At 65.6% G+C, this 17,331-nt stretch overlaps 1 protein-coding gene across 2 annotated transcripts in view; it reads right to left on the bottom strand.

The window, feature by feature from the left end:
• DOK7 (docking protein 7) overlaps positions 1-17,331 on the bottom strand; it is a 34,894-nt gene extending 17,563 nt beyond the window's left edge. Inside the window, exons 1-4 of one of the 2 annotated variants that reach the window (XM_079920446.1) lie at positions 17,234-17,331; positions 17,056-17,101; positions 5,945-6,175; positions 3,670-3,870 (exon numbers count right to left, since the gene is read on the bottom strand). In XM_079920446.1, coding sequence (XP_079776572.1) covers positions 3,670-3,870; positions 5,945-6,175; positions 17,056-17,101; positions 17,234-17,287 — 532 coding nt within the window. In that variant the 5' untranslated portion in view covers positions 17,288-17,331. The remainder of the gene's footprint in view (positions 1-3,669; positions 3,871-5,944; positions 6,176-17,055; positions 17,102-17,233) is intronic. The other variant, XM_079920447.1, reaches the window with a different exon arrangement.

Here is a 17,331-nt window from a genome sequence, read left to right as displayed (position 1 = left end):
AAGTGCCCTTGACAGGACCTGCCAATGTAAAGGACGGGGACTTCCTCTGGGGCCCCTCAGCCTAGAAACTTCCGTTCAAATGCCCCCCGGCCCTCTCCAAAGCCCTCCCCGGGCTCCAGACCGCGGACAGACCCCGCTCTCCCGGGCCCACCCTTCTCCCTGCCTGCTGAGCCTCTTGCTGGGGAAGGGCCCCCAAGCCTCTGTGCCACCCTCACCGGCATGCCCTGCCCCCGCCCTGCAGCCCTAAACACACACAGCGGGCCGTGACCACCCCAGAGAGAGAGAGTCGGGCCACGCTGGGGGACCTCAAGCTCCCGGCCACCAAGCCCAACCCCCATCCGAATCATCTGCACAGGCTGTCGTCCATGTGGAGGCCACAGAGAGGACACGTCCACCCCCGCGGTACCCGGAGCCACACGGAGCCCCCCCCCACACCTGCCCGGCCCCTCCCCCACACGCTCCAGGGCCCTCTCCTGACATCCAGTTACCCACGCCTCAGGACGGGTGAAGGGGGCCAGGGTCGAGTTACTGCTCTCTGGAGTGGGCTGAGGGCCCAGGGTCCAGGCTGGGACCTGCCCCAGGGGAGAAGATGTTGATTCCTTACATCCAAAACCCTCCAGGGCCTTCTGGGGACTCTGACCCACTCTCTGTCCCGGTGCCCACAGACTCATCGAGATCTCAACGCTGGTACCGTCACCACTCAGGTGACCCCTGCCATGGGCTGAACGGTGGCCCCAAATGATAGGTTCACATCCTGGAGCCGATGATGGTGGCCTTATCTGGAAAAGGGTCTCTGCAGGTGTTCAAGTGAAGGCTCGCAGACAGACCACCCCCGAGTGCGGGGCGGCCTTAAACCCAACGACTGGCGTCCTACAGAGACGCCCCGTGATGCCGGAGCAGAGACGGGAGTGACGCGGCCACAAGCCCAGGCACACCTGGCGCCCCCGGGAGCTGGAACAGGCAGGGAAGACCCTCCCCCGGACCCCCGAGGGAGCCCGGCCCTTCCCCAACTTTGACTTTGAACGGAACGGTGAAGGAACAAATTTGTGTTGTTCTAAGGCCCCGGCTTGTGGTCATTTGCTACGTGGCCCCAGGACCCTAACTCACACCCCTTCCTGGACCTGAACTAGCCGCCCTCCTCCCAGGACGGCCCGGGTCCTGAGTGGCCTGGTGCTCTGACCACACGCACAGGGGTGCACCGTCCCTTCCCACCCAGCCCTGCATCGAGTCCGGTAACAGCCTAAAAACTGGCTTAAACCAGCAGAGCAGCCGCAAGCTTGTCCCTGGAAGAGAACGGAGCCCAGTGGGACCTGCCGGGGGCATAGGGTCGGGACAGTCTGGCCTAGCCACCCACCACCGTGTTCGGCCACCATTGACTGGGTGGGTTTGGCCAGGGGCCTCCAGACAGCCTGGAGGGGAGATGAGGATGCCCAACAGGGAGTCTCTCTCGGTCCAGGGTCCCTCAGCGGGAGGGAGAATGTCCGGCCTGCAGCCTGCAGGTCAAGGCGGACCCGCTGGGCCAGCCCGGGTTTGTGGACGGAGCTAACTCGAGGCCTCAGGCAGAAGAACCAGGGCGGCCCTGTCACAGTTCACGCTGGGGACCCAGGGAAGGCACAGCGGCTCGAGTTCAGCTTCTGCCCTCGCAGGAAGCGCTGCTCTGATGCCTGGAATTGCTGACGATCGCAGGAGGAGCCCACCCACACCAAGAGTCGGAATTTTCAACCCCGAGGCCTCAGGGGAAGAATATCTAGAGGGCACTATTACATTACGTCCAGGCAAATAAAATGGTCTCCAAGGAGCCGGTCCTCCTGGCCTGCCCCCGCTCCAGGGCACACGCCAGCACCAACCCCAGGTCTGAACCCCAGTCCTCAAAGCAGCCACAAGCCATCCTGTCTGAGGCTCAGCGCGCAGGGATTCCACAGTTCCAGCAGGACGCTGGTCTCTCCCCCCGACCCTGCCCGGGGTGCCCCCAGCAGCTCCAGGGCCCCACATGGAGGAGATCTCGGAAGGGAAGGGCCGCCACGTGCCAAGTACGCTGTGACCTGCGGCTCCCGGCCAGCCACGCGAGGGAGGGAAACAAAGCTGGGCCAGGGTCCCCTGCACCAACCGCCGCTGTCACCTCTGATGTACCAAAGACGAGGTGGCCCACGGCTTGTCCAGCAGAAAGGACTCTGGCCAATGTCCCGTGCGCCCTTCCACAGCAGCCCAGGCAGGCAGGCCGATAGCTGCGCTCACCCCTCACTCATGCCCAAAAACTCCAGATGGGAAACGCACAGGCGCAGCCGCGGTCAAGGCCCTTCGGGCGCCGTCTGCGGCCGCCCCACCAGCTCCAGGGCCACTGCGCCAAACTGCCCGCCCCAGAGGTCCACCTACGCCTCCGCTACATCACCCCTCCCTGCCTCTCTGCCTCTCCAAGCTTGTAACCTCCCCCAAGCCCAGGACCAGGGAGCATCGTACAGTTCAGTGGCTACAGACATGCTGCCTTGAGCAGGAACCTGGCCCTCACCTGCTTGTTCACCTGTTTGCTAAGCGCCTTTGAAGCCTACATCTTGTCCCCTCAAAGGCAGGGCCCTGCGGGCTGCCCGGCTGGGCCGGATCAGCCTGTCCCACCTCACACACCCCTTGCAGAATGAGGGGGCCAGGTGCCCAGCACGCAGCACAACCGTGTCCTCTGTCCAGAGAGATCCAGGCATGACCAAGGCCCCAGAGCCAGGTGGACCCCATCCTGGCCATACCGAGCGTGTGCCAGGCCCTGCGGTAGGCCATCTGCGTGCTCTCATGAGGCTGCGGGTGGCAGGGAGGGGGGCGGTTAATGCCCCTTTACGGGGGTGGAGAGGTGGAGAGAGGTCGCCCCCAGCTTAGAGCCTCCATCCACCCTGCACACGAGGGAGGGGCCGATGATCCCCCTGACCAGGGTCCCAGGCTGACGGAGGTGGGGATGCACAGCCCACAGCCCAGCACACTGACCGTGGCCCTCGAGGCCGCCCAGCTGGTCAGCAGGATGCCCTCGGCCGGCCGCAAGCCCGGGAGGCCACGCAGATAGGCTCGGCCCCGCTGGAGAGGAGGGAAGGGACTTCTCGCTCCCCGCGGTGACAGCAGGTCCACAGAGGCCCCCAACTCGGAGAACAGCAGGCTGGGGGCACTGGAACATCCCCCACTCCCACCACGCCCCTCCCGGCCTGGAGGACAGCTTGCTGGAGCTCGGACACCACCTCGGCCCTCAGGACCCCTGCCTCACTGCTGGGCCCTTGCGTTCGGCCCCCACCTGTGACGTCCGGCCTGGGAGGGCCAAGGGAGCTGGCGGGTCCACTATGGAGTTTCTCAGCACATCCTCAATAAATGCATCTATTCTTCTTCTTCCCCCTTTTTTTTTTTTTTTAAAGCCAGCCTGAGCCGCTCTGATGCCCTGTGACCTGGGATGTAGGCCCATGAGCTGCCTCCGGGCGGCCCCTGCACGGGCTTCCTGCGGGAGGGGCCCTCCTCTCAGCCTCCAACAGCAAGAGCAGAGACGGCTGAGGGTCTGGGCTCGACGTTAAAAGACATAACCCTGCCGTGTCCCCGAGAGGCCAGCGGCAAGCAGGAGGGTCGGCTCTGAACCACGGTCGGGCCGGGAAGCCGGGAGGTCTGGGGCTGCCCGCGGCCCAGGGTCCCCACGGCCCACATACTTACAGTACCCACACCTGGTCCCTCCTTCAAAGATGAACCCGCTGGGCACGGCCCCATAGCGCCGGAGGTCCGACAGCTTCCACTGCCCCGTGACGGCCGGAGGGACGTCCCTGGCCACGACGAGGATGTCATTGCAGAGGTGCAGGGTGGCGGGTCCGCTCTCCAGCTTGGTGCCTGGAGCCACGGTCACGTGGAACCTGTGCACTAAGGGCGGGGCAGGGGCGAGAGGGCGTCGCTGGGGCAGAGGCGGGGGAGGGGCGCAGCTTCCCAGGGTCAGCTCAGAGGGCAGGTCTGCCCCACCCCGCCTCCCAGCGCAGCGTCCAGCCCCGAGGTGGCTACACTCACCTCTCCCATCCTCAGGGGCCCCCTCCCCATCCTAACTTGGCCCCGGCGAGCTCCAGTGAAAGCTCACACGTGCCTCCTGGTAGGTCCGCGGCCTCAGGACTCCCGTTCACAGCACGTCCTCTGAGAACCCCCGCCCAGGGTAGCTGCTGTGGTCCCATTTCAAAGATGGGGAAACGGAGGCCCAGGAGGCCCAGCCTCCCGTTGGTCCGTGGAGAGTCTAAGGTCTGCCTCGCAGCCCAGCCTGACCGCAGGGACGCTCGGGAAACCGTGGACCCCCTGCCCTCTCCAGTTAGGGGTTCTCCCTGGCGCCGAGCAGGACAACTTGCTCCCCGAGATCTCATCCACTACTCCGGCTCGGCGCTCTGCCCTGAAGCCCCTCAGAAGGATGGTCTTCTCTCCCCAGATGGCTCCCACCTCGGAAGAGGGTGCACCCCGGAGTAGCCGGGCCCAGGAGTGGACGGCGGCCTACCCGCCCGTGCCCACCAGCCTCATCTCCAACCCAGAGGGGCCCAGTCCCAGCCCCACCTCCTCCTCCCTGAGCCCCACCCAAGCCCCTGCAGTGGGGCGTTGAGGGGGCTCCTAGGCAAGGAAGCCCTGAGGGCCTGCCGTGCCCGGCCCAAGGAGGCTGGGGGTCAGCGACCTCATCAGTGTCCTAGTGATTTCTGGCAAGGTGCCGAGACAGGGCGCCAGCTGCCTCTGTGCGAGGGCCCTGCCTGCCCCGTAGCAGAAAAGGAGCCGTGCCCTGAGCCAGGCTGAACTGGCGGGAACCCCCAACCGCAGAACTTTCTGGAAAGGCGCGGCTCTTCCCTTCTGCCACTGCATCCCCTCACTGAGCCGTCCACACGTCCCCAGACTAGGGGACTGCTCTGGGGGCGCCCGGAGGTGGGAGGGGCCGCAGCCCGCTAGCCGGGCTGGGCTGGTGTGAGGTGAGCAAGGGCCTTACCTGAGCACAAGACAGTGGCCAAGATCACTGACATTTGAGTGATTATTTAAACAACAAAAATTAACGCAAAAAGCCCACGGTGAGCGAAACAGCAAATGTATGAATCGAGACCAGGCCGGCCGTGGCGCTGGGGCAGCTGCGGACGGGAATGTCTGAGGGTGGCTCGGAGCCCAGCTTCACTCTGAATTCTGACACTTCGTTCGTCACGGGCTTTTGGCTTTAATTTTGAATTTTTAAAATACGGTGTTAAAATATCCCGGGTTTCGAGATAAATTAGGACGGGGGGATTAAAATATACACACTACTCTATATAGAACGGGGAAACAAGAAGGACCTACTGTATAGCACAGGGAACTCTACTCATTAGCTGTAAAAATTATAACGGAAAAGAACAGGAAAAAGAATATACGTATATGTGTGTAACTGAACCACTTTGCTGGACACCTGAAACTAACACAACGTTGTAAATTAAATCTACTTCAATTTTTTTTAATTTTTTTAAAAATATCATGGGTTCTGATGGCTCAGCTGGGGGCCCGCCCGCCTCTGCTCACACGGCCGGGTGGGCGGCGGGGCTGAGAGGTGCGCTGGGTCCCCCCATCTCCCGAGAGCGCTCCCCGCACCCCGCTACTCCCCTTGAGGGACACGCGGGGGACGGCGCTCCCGACACCGCGCGGCTCCTGCCGCCCGGCTCTGGGCCCAGGCAACCCCGTGAGAAGCCAAGGGCCGCACTTGCGGATCACTGCTCAGCCAGCCGCCCGCTGGGGCTAAAAGCTCTAGTTCAGACGAATGGGGTCAAAAGTCAGGGAGCTCAAGAGCGGCCGGCCCCCCAGCCCCCCGCCCCAATTGCGGCCGGGCGGAGGGCGCTCCGCAAGCCCTGGGCTCCGTGGCCTGGAGTCGCGGCCCGGCCTCTGCAGCCCGTCGGTGGGGCCCGCGGGACGCTTCAGGACAGAGGCTGGGCCCCCGGAGCCCCGCGCCGGTGTCACTCACCCTCACCCAGCGCGTGGCGGATCCGGGCGTCCCAGGCGCACATGGCCTCCCGGCTGTCGAAGCCCAGCATGACGGCCTGCGACAGGCAGACGATGGCCAGCGTGTGGGCCAGGCCCTCGTAGGGCAGGCCGGGCTCCAGGCCGCAGATGTCCTCCAGCGCGAGGCTGCTGCGCTCCCGCATCCCGCGGGCTCGCTCCGCCCTGTCCTTGTAGGCCAGCATCAGCAGGCAGTCTGCGGAGGGCGCGGGGCCGTCAGGCACGCGGTGCCGTGCAGGTGCCGTGCAGCTACCGCCCCGGCCCCGCCCCCGCTCGCCCGAGAGCCTGGGCCCCGCCACCCTGCAGCTCCACCTCCTCGTGGGCAAGAGGGTGACCCCGCCCACACGGCCCCGGCCACACAGCGGAAGTGGGCTCAGAACAAGCCCTGGCTGGCCCGCCCACCTGACCCCGGCCCCCAGCCAGGGCCTCCAGCCTGCCCCAGACCCCGGGGCCACGGGGGCCACACTCAGGCTGCTGGCAGGACAGCAGGGAGCCTGCCGGGGGCTCAGACCTCCCGCCTCGGCCCTGCAAGGGTGGCTTCCTGCCACACCCAGAGCCACTTCACCTCCTGGATTTCTCCGTTTCCAGGGTGTGAGCCGGACTCCAGCGCCGGGGAGGGCAGGAGAGCCACTGGGCTTGGGTCCCTCTGCCAGACGCGACACGAGCCGCCCCCGAGAGCCCGCAGGGGACGCGCCGGAGTCTGCCTCAAGTTCCCATTTCCCTCAACACCCTCATCGCTGTGCCAGTATCCCCGCCGCTCCTGGCCGCCTGTGTGGCCCTGGAGAACCGCCCTAGCTCAGAGCACGAGCGACCCTCCTAAGCGCGCCCAGCGCGGCCGCCGCCCGGTCTCTGATGAAGGTGAGGGGTCCGGGGCCTAATGGGAACACTGAAGTGTCGGACAGCCCCGAGCCCCGCACGCTCGACGATCAAGCCCCCTCGTCCGGGCAGGAGGGGACGGAGGGGTGGGCGCGGGACGAAGCGATGAACTGCTTCCCCCGGCCCAACCCCCGAACGCTGGAAAAGCAGCCCCACAGACCCAAGTGACAACCAGATCCCGACGAGCTGGAGTCAAGACTCATCTTTGCCGCCAGGGGAGAACAAGGGTGGTGCTTCCTGCCTGTTTGCCATCAAACCACAGCCACAGCCCCTTCCTTATGAAGGCGGAGGGTGGACAGTCTGTCCCGGCCGCCCGTGAAGGCAGCCCCCGGCAGCACACAGACCAGCCTCGGGGACTGGACTCCAACACGCCTGTATTTCAAAATCCGGGGATTGTGATGGGGGAGCTCCACTTCCTGTCTGACACCCTGCTTGTAGGGTTTGAAATGCTTACCTCAGAAAAAAGTAAAGGTGTTCTCATTTTGAGGGAAACAAACAAAACCCCAGAACCCACAAAAACCCATCTGCCCACCCAAGGGTTCCAGTGTGTTCTCTCCCGAGCACGGCTCCCTTAGGAAACTCGTGGCCCGGCCCGGAGAGAAATTAGTCACACACGTGGCATGAAGGGCATGTGTCATTATGGAAGTGCTCCCTGATGTGTCACCAGAGGCCCAAGAGGTGAAAGCTTGGGGAGGCGGTGAGCACAGAAAGGCTCCCAGTAAAAATGTGCGTGGACAAAGGGAAGCCACCGAGGCGGCTGGGGAAGGGACCACGGGCGTGATGACAGCCCGGCCAGCCACGCGGGCTGCCCCATCCCCAGACACGCCGACCCCTCCTGCCACGCCTCTCCCCAGGGAAGGCCGGCATCTCTCCCGATGGCTTTTCTAGGTAGCTGTCTGTCCCATGTTTCCAGTCTCCCCACTCCCCACCCTGGAAGATGAGCTCTCGAAGGCAGGCCCTCTTCTGCTGGAGCAGTGACAGCCCCATCACCTGACACAGGTGAGGGTGAGGGCCTTCTGTCACAGGAAACACCGTTCGCTTTAGTTGTGGCCTTAACAGCAAGGCAGGGCCAGACTGTCACCCCTTTGTTCTAGGAGTTACGCTCCCAGTGATACAGCCGAGAGCAAAGTCCATAACCCTCCTGTGAAGAGTCGCACAGTACCTGTTTTCGGCTACGTGGACCACGCAGCCTCTGTCACAACTACTGAACTCAAGAGTAGCCGCAGACCACGCGTAAGTGAATGGCTGTGTTGCAATAAAACTTTACAACAGAAACAAGCCGCGGGCCGCATGTGGCTCAGGGCCCTGGTTTGCCGACTCGTGGGCTAGAGCCTCGTTTGCTACGAGCCCCTGTGTCGCCCCATACGTCACGCTCCTCAGACGCCTCCTGCTGCCAAGCAGGTCTTGCCGTCCTGGATGCCTGCACTTGCGAGGCTGGCTTGGGGACCTACACGCGAGAGCCAGCATGTGTCCCCGAGACCCTTTTCCCTGGCTCTAACTGAAATGCAGCTCACATCCTACTCCTTACAGAGATCTGAGACTCCATGCGTACGCTCGCCCGCCTGCACTGGGGTGAATGGGGGCCCCCAAAAGACATTTCCACGTCCTGACCCCCCCAAATCTGCAAACATGACCTTATTTGGAGAAAGGGTCTTTGCAGACGTGAACAAGGTAAGGATCTCAAAATGAGTCACCCAGGATTATCCGCGTGGCCCTAAATCTAAAGACGAGTGTCTTGGGGCTTCCCTGGTGGCGCAGTGGTTAAGAATCCGCCTGCCAATGCAGGGGACACGGGTTCGAGCCCTGGTTCGGGAGGATCCCACATGCCGCGGAGCAACGAAGCCCGTGCGCCACAACTACTGAGCCTGTGCTCTAGAGCCCGCGAGCCACAACTACTGAGCCCACGTGCCACAACTACTGAAGTCCGCGCACCTAGAGCCCATGCTCCGCAACAAGAGAAGCCACCGCAGTGAGAAGCCCACGCACCTAGAGCCCATGCTCCGCAACAAGAGAAGCCACCGCAGTGAGAAGCCCACGCACCGCAAGGAAGAGTAGGCCCCGCTCGCTGCCACTAGAGAGTAGCCCGCACGCAGCAACGAAGACCCAACACAGCCAAAAATAAATAAATAAATTTTAAAAAACCAAAGACGGGTGTCTTTATAAGAGACAAAAAAGGAAAGACAGATGCACAGAGGAGAGGCCACGAGAAGCCAAGTCACAGAGTGACGTGCCCACAAGCCCAGGAGGCCTGGAGTCGCCCGAGCCGGAGGAGGTGGGAAGGGTGCTCCCCAGCGCCTTCAGCGGGTGAACGCTGCTGGATTTTGGGCTTCCAGCCTCCAGAGCACATTTCTGTTGTTTTAAGCCCCCCAGTTTGTGGCAATTCATTACTGCAGCCCCAGAAAGCTAACACACCCTCAGCGTCACTGATTTCATTTTACACATGAACAGAACAGGGCGAGGGTCAGGGCTGTGTGACAGCCCCTGGTGGAAGCTGCCCAGTCACAGCCGGGCCACGGCTGGCGCAGCTGCCGTCCAGCCCCTCAGCCGGCACCCTCCAGCCCCCCGGCAGCCCCCGGCACCCTCCAGCCCCCCGGCAGCCCCCGGCACCCTCCAGCCCCCCGGCACGCCCCCAGCCCCCCAGCCGGCACCCCCCAGCCCCCCGGCACCCTCCAGCCCCCCGGCACCCCCCAGCCCCTCAGCCGGCACCCTCCAGCCCCCCGGCAGCCCCCCAGCCCCCCAGCCGGCACCCTCCAGCCCCCCGGCACCCTCCAGCTCCCCGGCACCCCCCAGCCCCTCAGCCGGCACCCTCCAGCCCCCCGGCAGCCCCCGGCACCCTCCAGCCCCCCGGCACCCCCCCAGCCCCCCAGCCGGCACCCCCCAGCCCCCCGGCACCCTCCAGCCCCCAGGCACCCCCCAGCCCCTCAGCCGGCACCCTCCAGCCCCCCGGCAGCCCCCCAGCCCCCCAGCCGGCACCCTCCAGCCCCCCGGCACCCTCCAGCCCCCCAGCACCCCCCAGCCCCTCAGCCGGCACCCTCCAGCACCCCGGCAGCCCCCCAGCCCCTCAGCCGGCACCCTCCAGCACCCCGGCAGCCCCCCAGCCCCTCAGCCGGCACCCTCCAGCCCCCCGGCACCCCCCAGCCCCTCATCCGGCACCCTCCAGCCCCCCGGCAGCCCCCCAGCCCCCCAGCCGGCACCCTCCAGCCCCCCGGCACCCTCCAGCCCCCCGGCACCCCCCAGCCCCTCAGCCAGCACCCTCCAGCGCCCCGGCAGCCCCCCAGCCCCTCAGCCGGCACCCTCCAGCCCCCCGGCACCCTCCAGCCCCCCGGCACCCCCCAGCCCCTCAGCCGGCACCCTCCAGCCCCCCGGCACCCTCCAGCCCCCCGCACTGGACTCCTCTAGCTGAGGCGGAGCTCCGCTCCTGGGAGGGGCGTGGGTGGGGCCCTTTGATGGGCAGCTGCTCCACCCCCTTCCCTCCCCATCACTTCGGGCCGTGAATTGATCCTATTTTAAAACCTATTCTGTGAGGAGCGCTGTTTAGTGGAAAGCTGTTCAGTACCGGGCACCAGAGAAACAGCAATTCTCGGGTCTGGGCCTGAGACAAAGCAGGTCGTGCCCGGGAGAGACAGCACCAGTGCCCCCGGGGAGCAGTGACACCACCAGCCCTTCCCGCAGACGCGCCGCACAAAGGGCCACGGGAGCCTGCACCGACTGGCCAGCTCCACAGGGGACCCTCTCTGGGAGCACCCAGGGCTGCGCCCCTCGCAGGAAGCCCAGCGAGCTGGTCACTCCGCGAGGTGTCCCGGTCAGCTGCTGAGGAAGCTCACTGGCCCTCCCGCCCCGCGCCCCGGGCCACCCACTCCCGTGGCCGCTTGATCTCCACGCCGGGCCACGAGGGCCTGAGGACCCTGCTCACGGCAGCACCCATCAGCTGAAGCGCGGAGCCGCAGGGGCACAGCCAGGCTGCAACCCGGCCCTGGGCGCCCGGACTCCAGGGGCAGGAGATGAAGCCGCCGCAGGGCCTGGGCGGCTCGCGGCCGGGGGTGGAGGGGCCCGGGGTCATCGTAGTGAAAGGAGGCACGGATGGGGTGATGACGAAAGTGTCAAAGAGTAAACCAAGGGGGTGCACGCGGAGGCACACGCACACACACTCCTGTGCGCGTGCACAGCCACACACTTGATCGCGCGTGCGTGCTCACACACGTGTGCTTACACGCGCATACCTGCAGGCTTGCACACACACACGCACACACTCCACCACTGTGCATGGGCGCCACAGTGGGGACCAGCTGGCCCGGTTCACGTCCCCCATCCGTGTTTGGGAACCCGTCCCTCAGCTCTTAGAGCCTCTATTTTCCATCTGAGAAACAGACGCCACTCACCCTGCGGAGTCAAGGCACCAGCACAGCCCCAGGCTGGCACACAGAGGCCCTCGGTGAACGCCACACGCCAGCAAGCACAGAGCGGGATGAGCGGGGGCCTCAGCCTGGGGCCTGGGACCTTCCCCATCACCATGACACCCAGGGGAGCGTGCCCGCCTCTGGGGTCAGCCCACCCCTGCCCTCTTCTGCCCATAGTGGGCCCTGCTAACCACAAGGGCCACTGAAAGACCCCCAGTGGGGCCCCTCGGAGCCCACCCCACCTCCTTTTCCGTCCCTCAGTGGGGCGGCCTCCCCCATAGCCTTCAGCCCAGTTCATTCTGCTCACGAGAAGCCCGGGGACCCAGGGAACACAGCCCGGCTTCTGCGGAGCTGAAACCCAAGAGGGGAGACAGTCAAACGCTGAAAAAGGTCGATAACGAAGAAAACTCTGAGGAAGAGCTGTTCAGGGGACCGGCATGTGATGGCAGGGGTGGACGGCATGTGGGAGTGGACGGCATGTGGGGGTGGACGGCATGTGGGGGTGGACGGCATTTGATGACAGCGGCCGTCATGGGGCCTGAGCACGGGGGTCAGAGCCTCTCCCAAAGGGACAACGGACTCCCAAGGGATATAAGGCGCCAGCCCGGCAGCACCTCAGGGAACAGCACTGTGCTAGAGGGAACAGCCAGTGCAGAAGCCCAGAGGCAGGGACCCCATGGGCAGGGCTGGCATGAAGGGAGGGGAAGAGTGGTCCAAGGTGTAGGCGGGCTCCAGCCAGGTGGGCCTGCTGAGCCAGGCCAAGGCCGCATCCCAGCACACCAGGGGCCCCGAGAGCTGTGAGCAAAGAGGGCCCAGCCCGGCTGCGTGTGGCGAAGGGACACAGGGTGACAGCAAAGCTCCAGGCCCCTGCAGCTGTCCAGGCCAGAGGAGCTGCTGGTCTAGGCCGAGCAGAGGAAAGGGGGCCCAAAGCTAGGCTCTGCAGTAACCATGGTGACAGCGGGAGGGGCCTTCCCTCTGCGGAGGCAGCGCTAACTCATGGGACCTCTTGGTGGGTGGATGATGGGGTGAGGGGAAGGAAGAGGAGGGCGAGGCTGGACTGGGGAGGGGGGCACCTGGGGAGGGGGTGCGGGGCCGGGGGCAGGGGGCGGGGTTGGGGTTCAGTCCCGGACACGTGAGCCTGAGAGGCCCATCAGACGCCAGGCGGCGTGCACACAGGCAGCTGGACACACGCATCTGAAGATGTAAAAATAACCATGGAGTCAGTCACGGGCACTCAGAGGCGTTTAGCCCGGGGCCGAGAGCCTGGGGAGGGCGGGTGGCCGGGAAGACACAAACCTCCGGGCCTTGTGGGGAGCAGGGGGAGCTGGGAGAGGAGACAGAGGTTGACGCCCACCCACGGGACACAGCCGGAGGAGCGGCTGTTGGCTTGAGCCCTCAGAGGTCACAGTGACCTTGGGCAGCGCCTTCAGCAGAGCAGCTGGGCAGCGGGCTAGGGGCAGCCGAGCACTGGGGATGGGGGCTGCTGACCGGGCCGCCAGCCGGAGCCTGAGGCTGAAGCCGAGGGACCCCGCTGACCCACAGGTCCAGGCCTGTTCCTGATCAAGTTCCGGGGGAAGCACGTTCACCGTGTACGCAGGGCGCAAGGGGGCTTCACGGGCTCCCACAGGCAGGCTACCCCGACCTCGCGGCAGCAGCGGGAACGGACGGTGCCGAGGCCCAATGCATGCCCACCACCCGTCCACCCTCCGCAGGGACCGGCTAGGACTCGTCCAGGGCACACAGTTGGTCCGAGCAGAGGCGAGACCTGAGCCCAGGTGCTCCGATTCCTGGTCCGGAACCAGGGGCTGCAGGAAGCCCTGGCCCCCTTCTCGAGGTCTCCGTGGGGACGGAATGGCTGGCCACCACCCACACCCTGTCCTTGAGTGCCTGCCCAGCCCAGGACTGAGGAGTCACGCCCATTCCTGGGGGACACGGCAGATCCAAGGCCAGAAGGTGGGACCGGAGAAGGGACCCTCCCCACCATCACCACCTGGGACGCCCAACCTCTCGGAATGCGCCCACCTCAGTTAGCAGAGCTGCCACTGCACAGGAGAGGCACGGGCACAGGCCAGTGGGACCGCTCAGGCGGCTTAAGGGGCAGGTGTCCCGAGGCCGCGGTTCCTGGGCAAGCTTGCAGGGCCAGATGTTGCCGAGAGTGGCTGGGCTCACGGTACCTCACCTGGCAGCCCCAGCCCCCGCCAGGCTGCCTGTGAGGGGTGACGCTGAGTCAGGGACCCTGCCCTCCAGGAACTCAGCGCCTGTCTCAGGGCAGGGATAGGAAGGGGGTACTGGACTAACACCTCACCTTCGGTGGCAGGAGCAGGTGCTGACCTCCCAGCCGGCCAAGGGCTTGTGGGCAGGGAGCAGCACCCAGTCATTTGTGGGCCAGCCAGTCTCAGCCCCTGCGCCTATAATGACCCCCCAGAGGCCCTGCCAGCTCCAGGAGTCAGGGTCCCTCCCGGGGGCTCTTCCGGGCTGAATAAAGCCCCCGCAGCTTGCACAGGAGTTGGTGAAGCCCTCGGAGCTCTGAGGGCCCTCGGAGCAGACGGCAGGGGAGCTGCCCTGGCTGCGCAGGAACCCTCTGGGTGCCACACCTGTGGGTGGGCCGCCCCCTCCACAGGGCAGCCACGCGAGAGACACCTCTCCCACCATCCTAAGCCTCAACCCGGGGAGGAAGAGAGGGGCTGCCCAGGGTCACCAGGGGGGCGCCCAGACCCCCCTCCTCTCAAGGGAAAGGATCCAGGCATGAATCCTCTGGCCAGGACAGAGGTCGAGGCCCCAAGGAGCACAGTCCCGCTGAAGTATTGCTCCCTTTTATAAAGATTGTTACTTCTGTCAGTGAGAGGTTTTCCCTTTCACTTTAAGTGAGGACACGGGGGCGGGGGAAGGGGGACGCTGGGGCGAAGTGAGAGCGGCATGGACATATGTACACTACCGAATGTAAAATAGACAGCTAGTGGGACGCAGCCCCACAGCACAGGGAGATCAGCTCGGTGCTTTGGGACCACCTAGAGGGGTGGGATAGGGAGGGTGGGAGGGAGACGCAAGAGGGAGGGGAGATGGGGATATACGTATAGGTATAGCTGATTCACTTTGCTATACAATAGAAACTAACCCAGTATTGTGAAGCAATTATACTCCAATAAAGATCTTTTAAAAAAAATAAATCAGGGCTTCCCTGGTGGCACAGTGGTTGGGAGTCCGCCTGCCGATGCAGGGGACGCGGGTTCGTGCCCCGGTCCGGGAGGATCCCACATGCCACGGAGCGGCTGCGCCCGTGAGCCATGGCCGCTGAGCCTGTGCGTCCGGAGCCTGTGCTCCGCAACGGGAGAGGCCACAGCAGTGACAGGCCCGCGTACTGCCAAAAAAAAAAATCAGAGCTTTTCCTTCCTTCCACTAACTAAACTTTATTGTAAGAAGAACAAGTGGTCCTGGTTAAGAAAAGCAAAAACAGGAGAAAAGACCCAAAGCGGAGAGGGGCTCTCCTACCCCCGCCCGCCTGCAGCCCCTGATTCCCTCCTAACCTCTCCTCGTGGGCCCTCCTGGGAAGGAAATACTTTTCAAAAACAAGAGTCCTGCGTTTCCATGACGAGAAGGCAGGGCGGCCCCTCCTCTCTCCTTCCCAGGCTCCCCCTTGGCTGCAGCCAGGATCTGGGGAGTCTTAGCTGTGGGGACCCCAAGTACGAGGACCTGCCCCCAACACCCAAGGCCACCCGAGGGAGCTGGTCTTCAGGATAAGGGGGGCCAGGTGGCTGCACCTCTCCCAGCCAGGCCCCCCAACACACTAGAGAGGGGCCAGCTCATCAGCTAGGGGCCAGGGAGGGGAGAGCGAGGAGGGTCCGGAGCCTCTGACCCGTCGGGGAACCATGGCCACTGGCACTGACCGGGAGGGAGAGAGGGGGAGGGCTGGCAAGAGCCGGGCAGTGGGTCAGCTTGGCAACTCCGCCTCAGGCCAAGCACCCGCAAGAGGATGACCGCGGCCCTCGTGCAGCGTGAGGATAAAGGGGACGCTGCTAAGATAACCGGCAGCGACCGCGGGGGTTCTGAGACCCTGGGGACCAGGACGTGAGACGCAGGGCTCAGAGTGGACAGCAGCCCAGAGGGGCCGCGTCCACCACCCCTAATCCCCTCCCCGCCCCCAGTCCCCGGCCCAGTCCTGCCCGAGCGCCTTCCCCCTCTTCTCCGCGATTTCCCCTCCAGTCCAGTCCTGGTTCCCCGACGCCCCCGGCTCTCTACCGCTGGGCTGCACGTGGTGAGACCCAGGAAAGGCCCGATGACCACAAGCCCACTTACAGGCTCAGAGTCTACGGTGTTGAGGACCCACTGCAGACTCCCCGGCAGTGCTCGAGGGCCCCCTCCACAGGTGTCCTCCAGGGCCGGCCAGAGCTCACCTCTCAACTAGCGCTCTCGGATACTGGCATAAAATCCACCACCAGGGGCTGCAGATCACTACCCCCCCTACCAAGAGGGACAAGGCCCACCCCGGGACTGCTCTTCGGGTGGGCCACCTGTCCCAGAGGCCGCACAGGCCCTGGCTCACCACCGTCCCGGCAAGCAACCCCCACCCAACAGCCAGCCCCCTGCCTCGGGCCACAGCCTCCCGGATCAGCACGGCCTTCACCCCCGCCTCTGCCACCCTCAGCTGGCCGGTGCCCCCATTCCCTGCCGGCTGGGCACCCCCTCCCCAGCTCTTACCCTCCCCCACCCCTGCCAGGCGTCCCTGAGCTCCCCAGGACTAGGACCCCACAGCTCCAGATGCAGGGCCTGGGCATGAAAGACTGATCGGCTGAACGAAGGGTGCACGGTGCCCAGGCCCCCTTGGAGGGGAAGCTGAGGCCCAGGCAGGAGGTGAGTGTGTCCGTGGCCGAAAGCAGACCCTTCTATCGCAACCACGAGGCTCCCAGAGCCAGCTCAGCAGAAGGGATGGAGGAGGGGACCCGGGAGGGGCACAGGGAGGGGGCCCTCCACACCCTGCCTAGGAAATGGCAGACACCCCAGGCGTCCCGGAAGACTCTCGGGCAGCCTGGCACGTGTGAGGCAGCGTGCGCTCACACCCCCAGCATCCCACACAGACCCCCGGGAGCCTGGGCCGGCTCCAAGGCACCTGTCTCCGGAAACAGCTGCAGCTGCACAGCTCAGAGCCTCCGGCCGCTGAGCTGGAGATGCCCGGCTCCGGGGCTCCCAGCCGGCTCCTCCCGGCTGGGGTGCCGGCTCCGCTCAGGGGGCTGGGAGGGGGCCGTCCTCTCCTCCCAGGACGGATCCCACACACAAGGTAGATTTCACTCTTCTCCGTTCCTACCTGGCGGCCCAGCCTCGGCTCCACCTGGGGAGGCTGGAAGGGCCGCCTGGGGTCAGCGCTGCCCGGAACACCCATCCACGTTTGGATTCAAAGACACGACTCAATCCCCAACTGGGGCAGAACTTTCTGGGATGCTCCCTGCCGCGTGATGGGGGAAGGGGCCAGGACAGGCTCCTGCCCTTTCGCCCCTCGGGCCTCCACCGGCTCCCGCAGGCCTCTCCGAGCCTCAATCCGCCCTTCTGCCAAGGGGGTCCCCACCCCGGGCCTGGAGTCTGAGATGACGGCTCCCGGGCCCGGTGCGGTCGCGGAAGGGTCCCGCGTCCCGGCGTCCGCGGCAGGCGCAGGCCGAGGCGAGGCCGGAGCGCTCTCCGGTTACAGCCCTCGGCCCCGGCGCCGCCGGCTATTTCGGGCGAGCTGGCCGCGCTCCGGGCCGGCCGGGCGCAGGAGGCCGCCGCCGCCCGCCCCGTGCCCCGCGCCCCGTGCCCGCGCCCCGCGCCCGCTCACCTGCCACCGGCGACGGCTTGCGCAGCACCAGCCACCTACTCTTCCACTGCGGGGACAGAGGGAGCGTGAGCGCCAGCCCCGCGCCCCGCGCCCGCCCCCCGTGCCCCGCGCCCGCCGCCCGCCCCACGCCCCGCGCCCCGCGTCCGCCGCCCGCCCCGCGCCCGCCGCGCGCCCCGACCTTCTTGCCGTCCCGCAGCTTGACGTGGCCCTCCACCAGCGCCGCCTCGGTCATCTTCTGTCATGGTTCCCGCGCGCCCGCCGCGCCTCTGCCCGCCG

This window comes from Stenella coeruleoalba, assembly GCF_951394435.1.
Source record: "Stenella coeruleoalba genome assembly, chromosome: 4".
NCBI lineage: Eukaryota > Metazoa > Chordata > Mammalia > Artiodactyla > Delphinidae > Stenella > Stenella coeruleoalba.
Note: the sequence above shows the minus strand (reverse complement) of the source record. Positions and strands in the feature narration are given on the sequence as shown.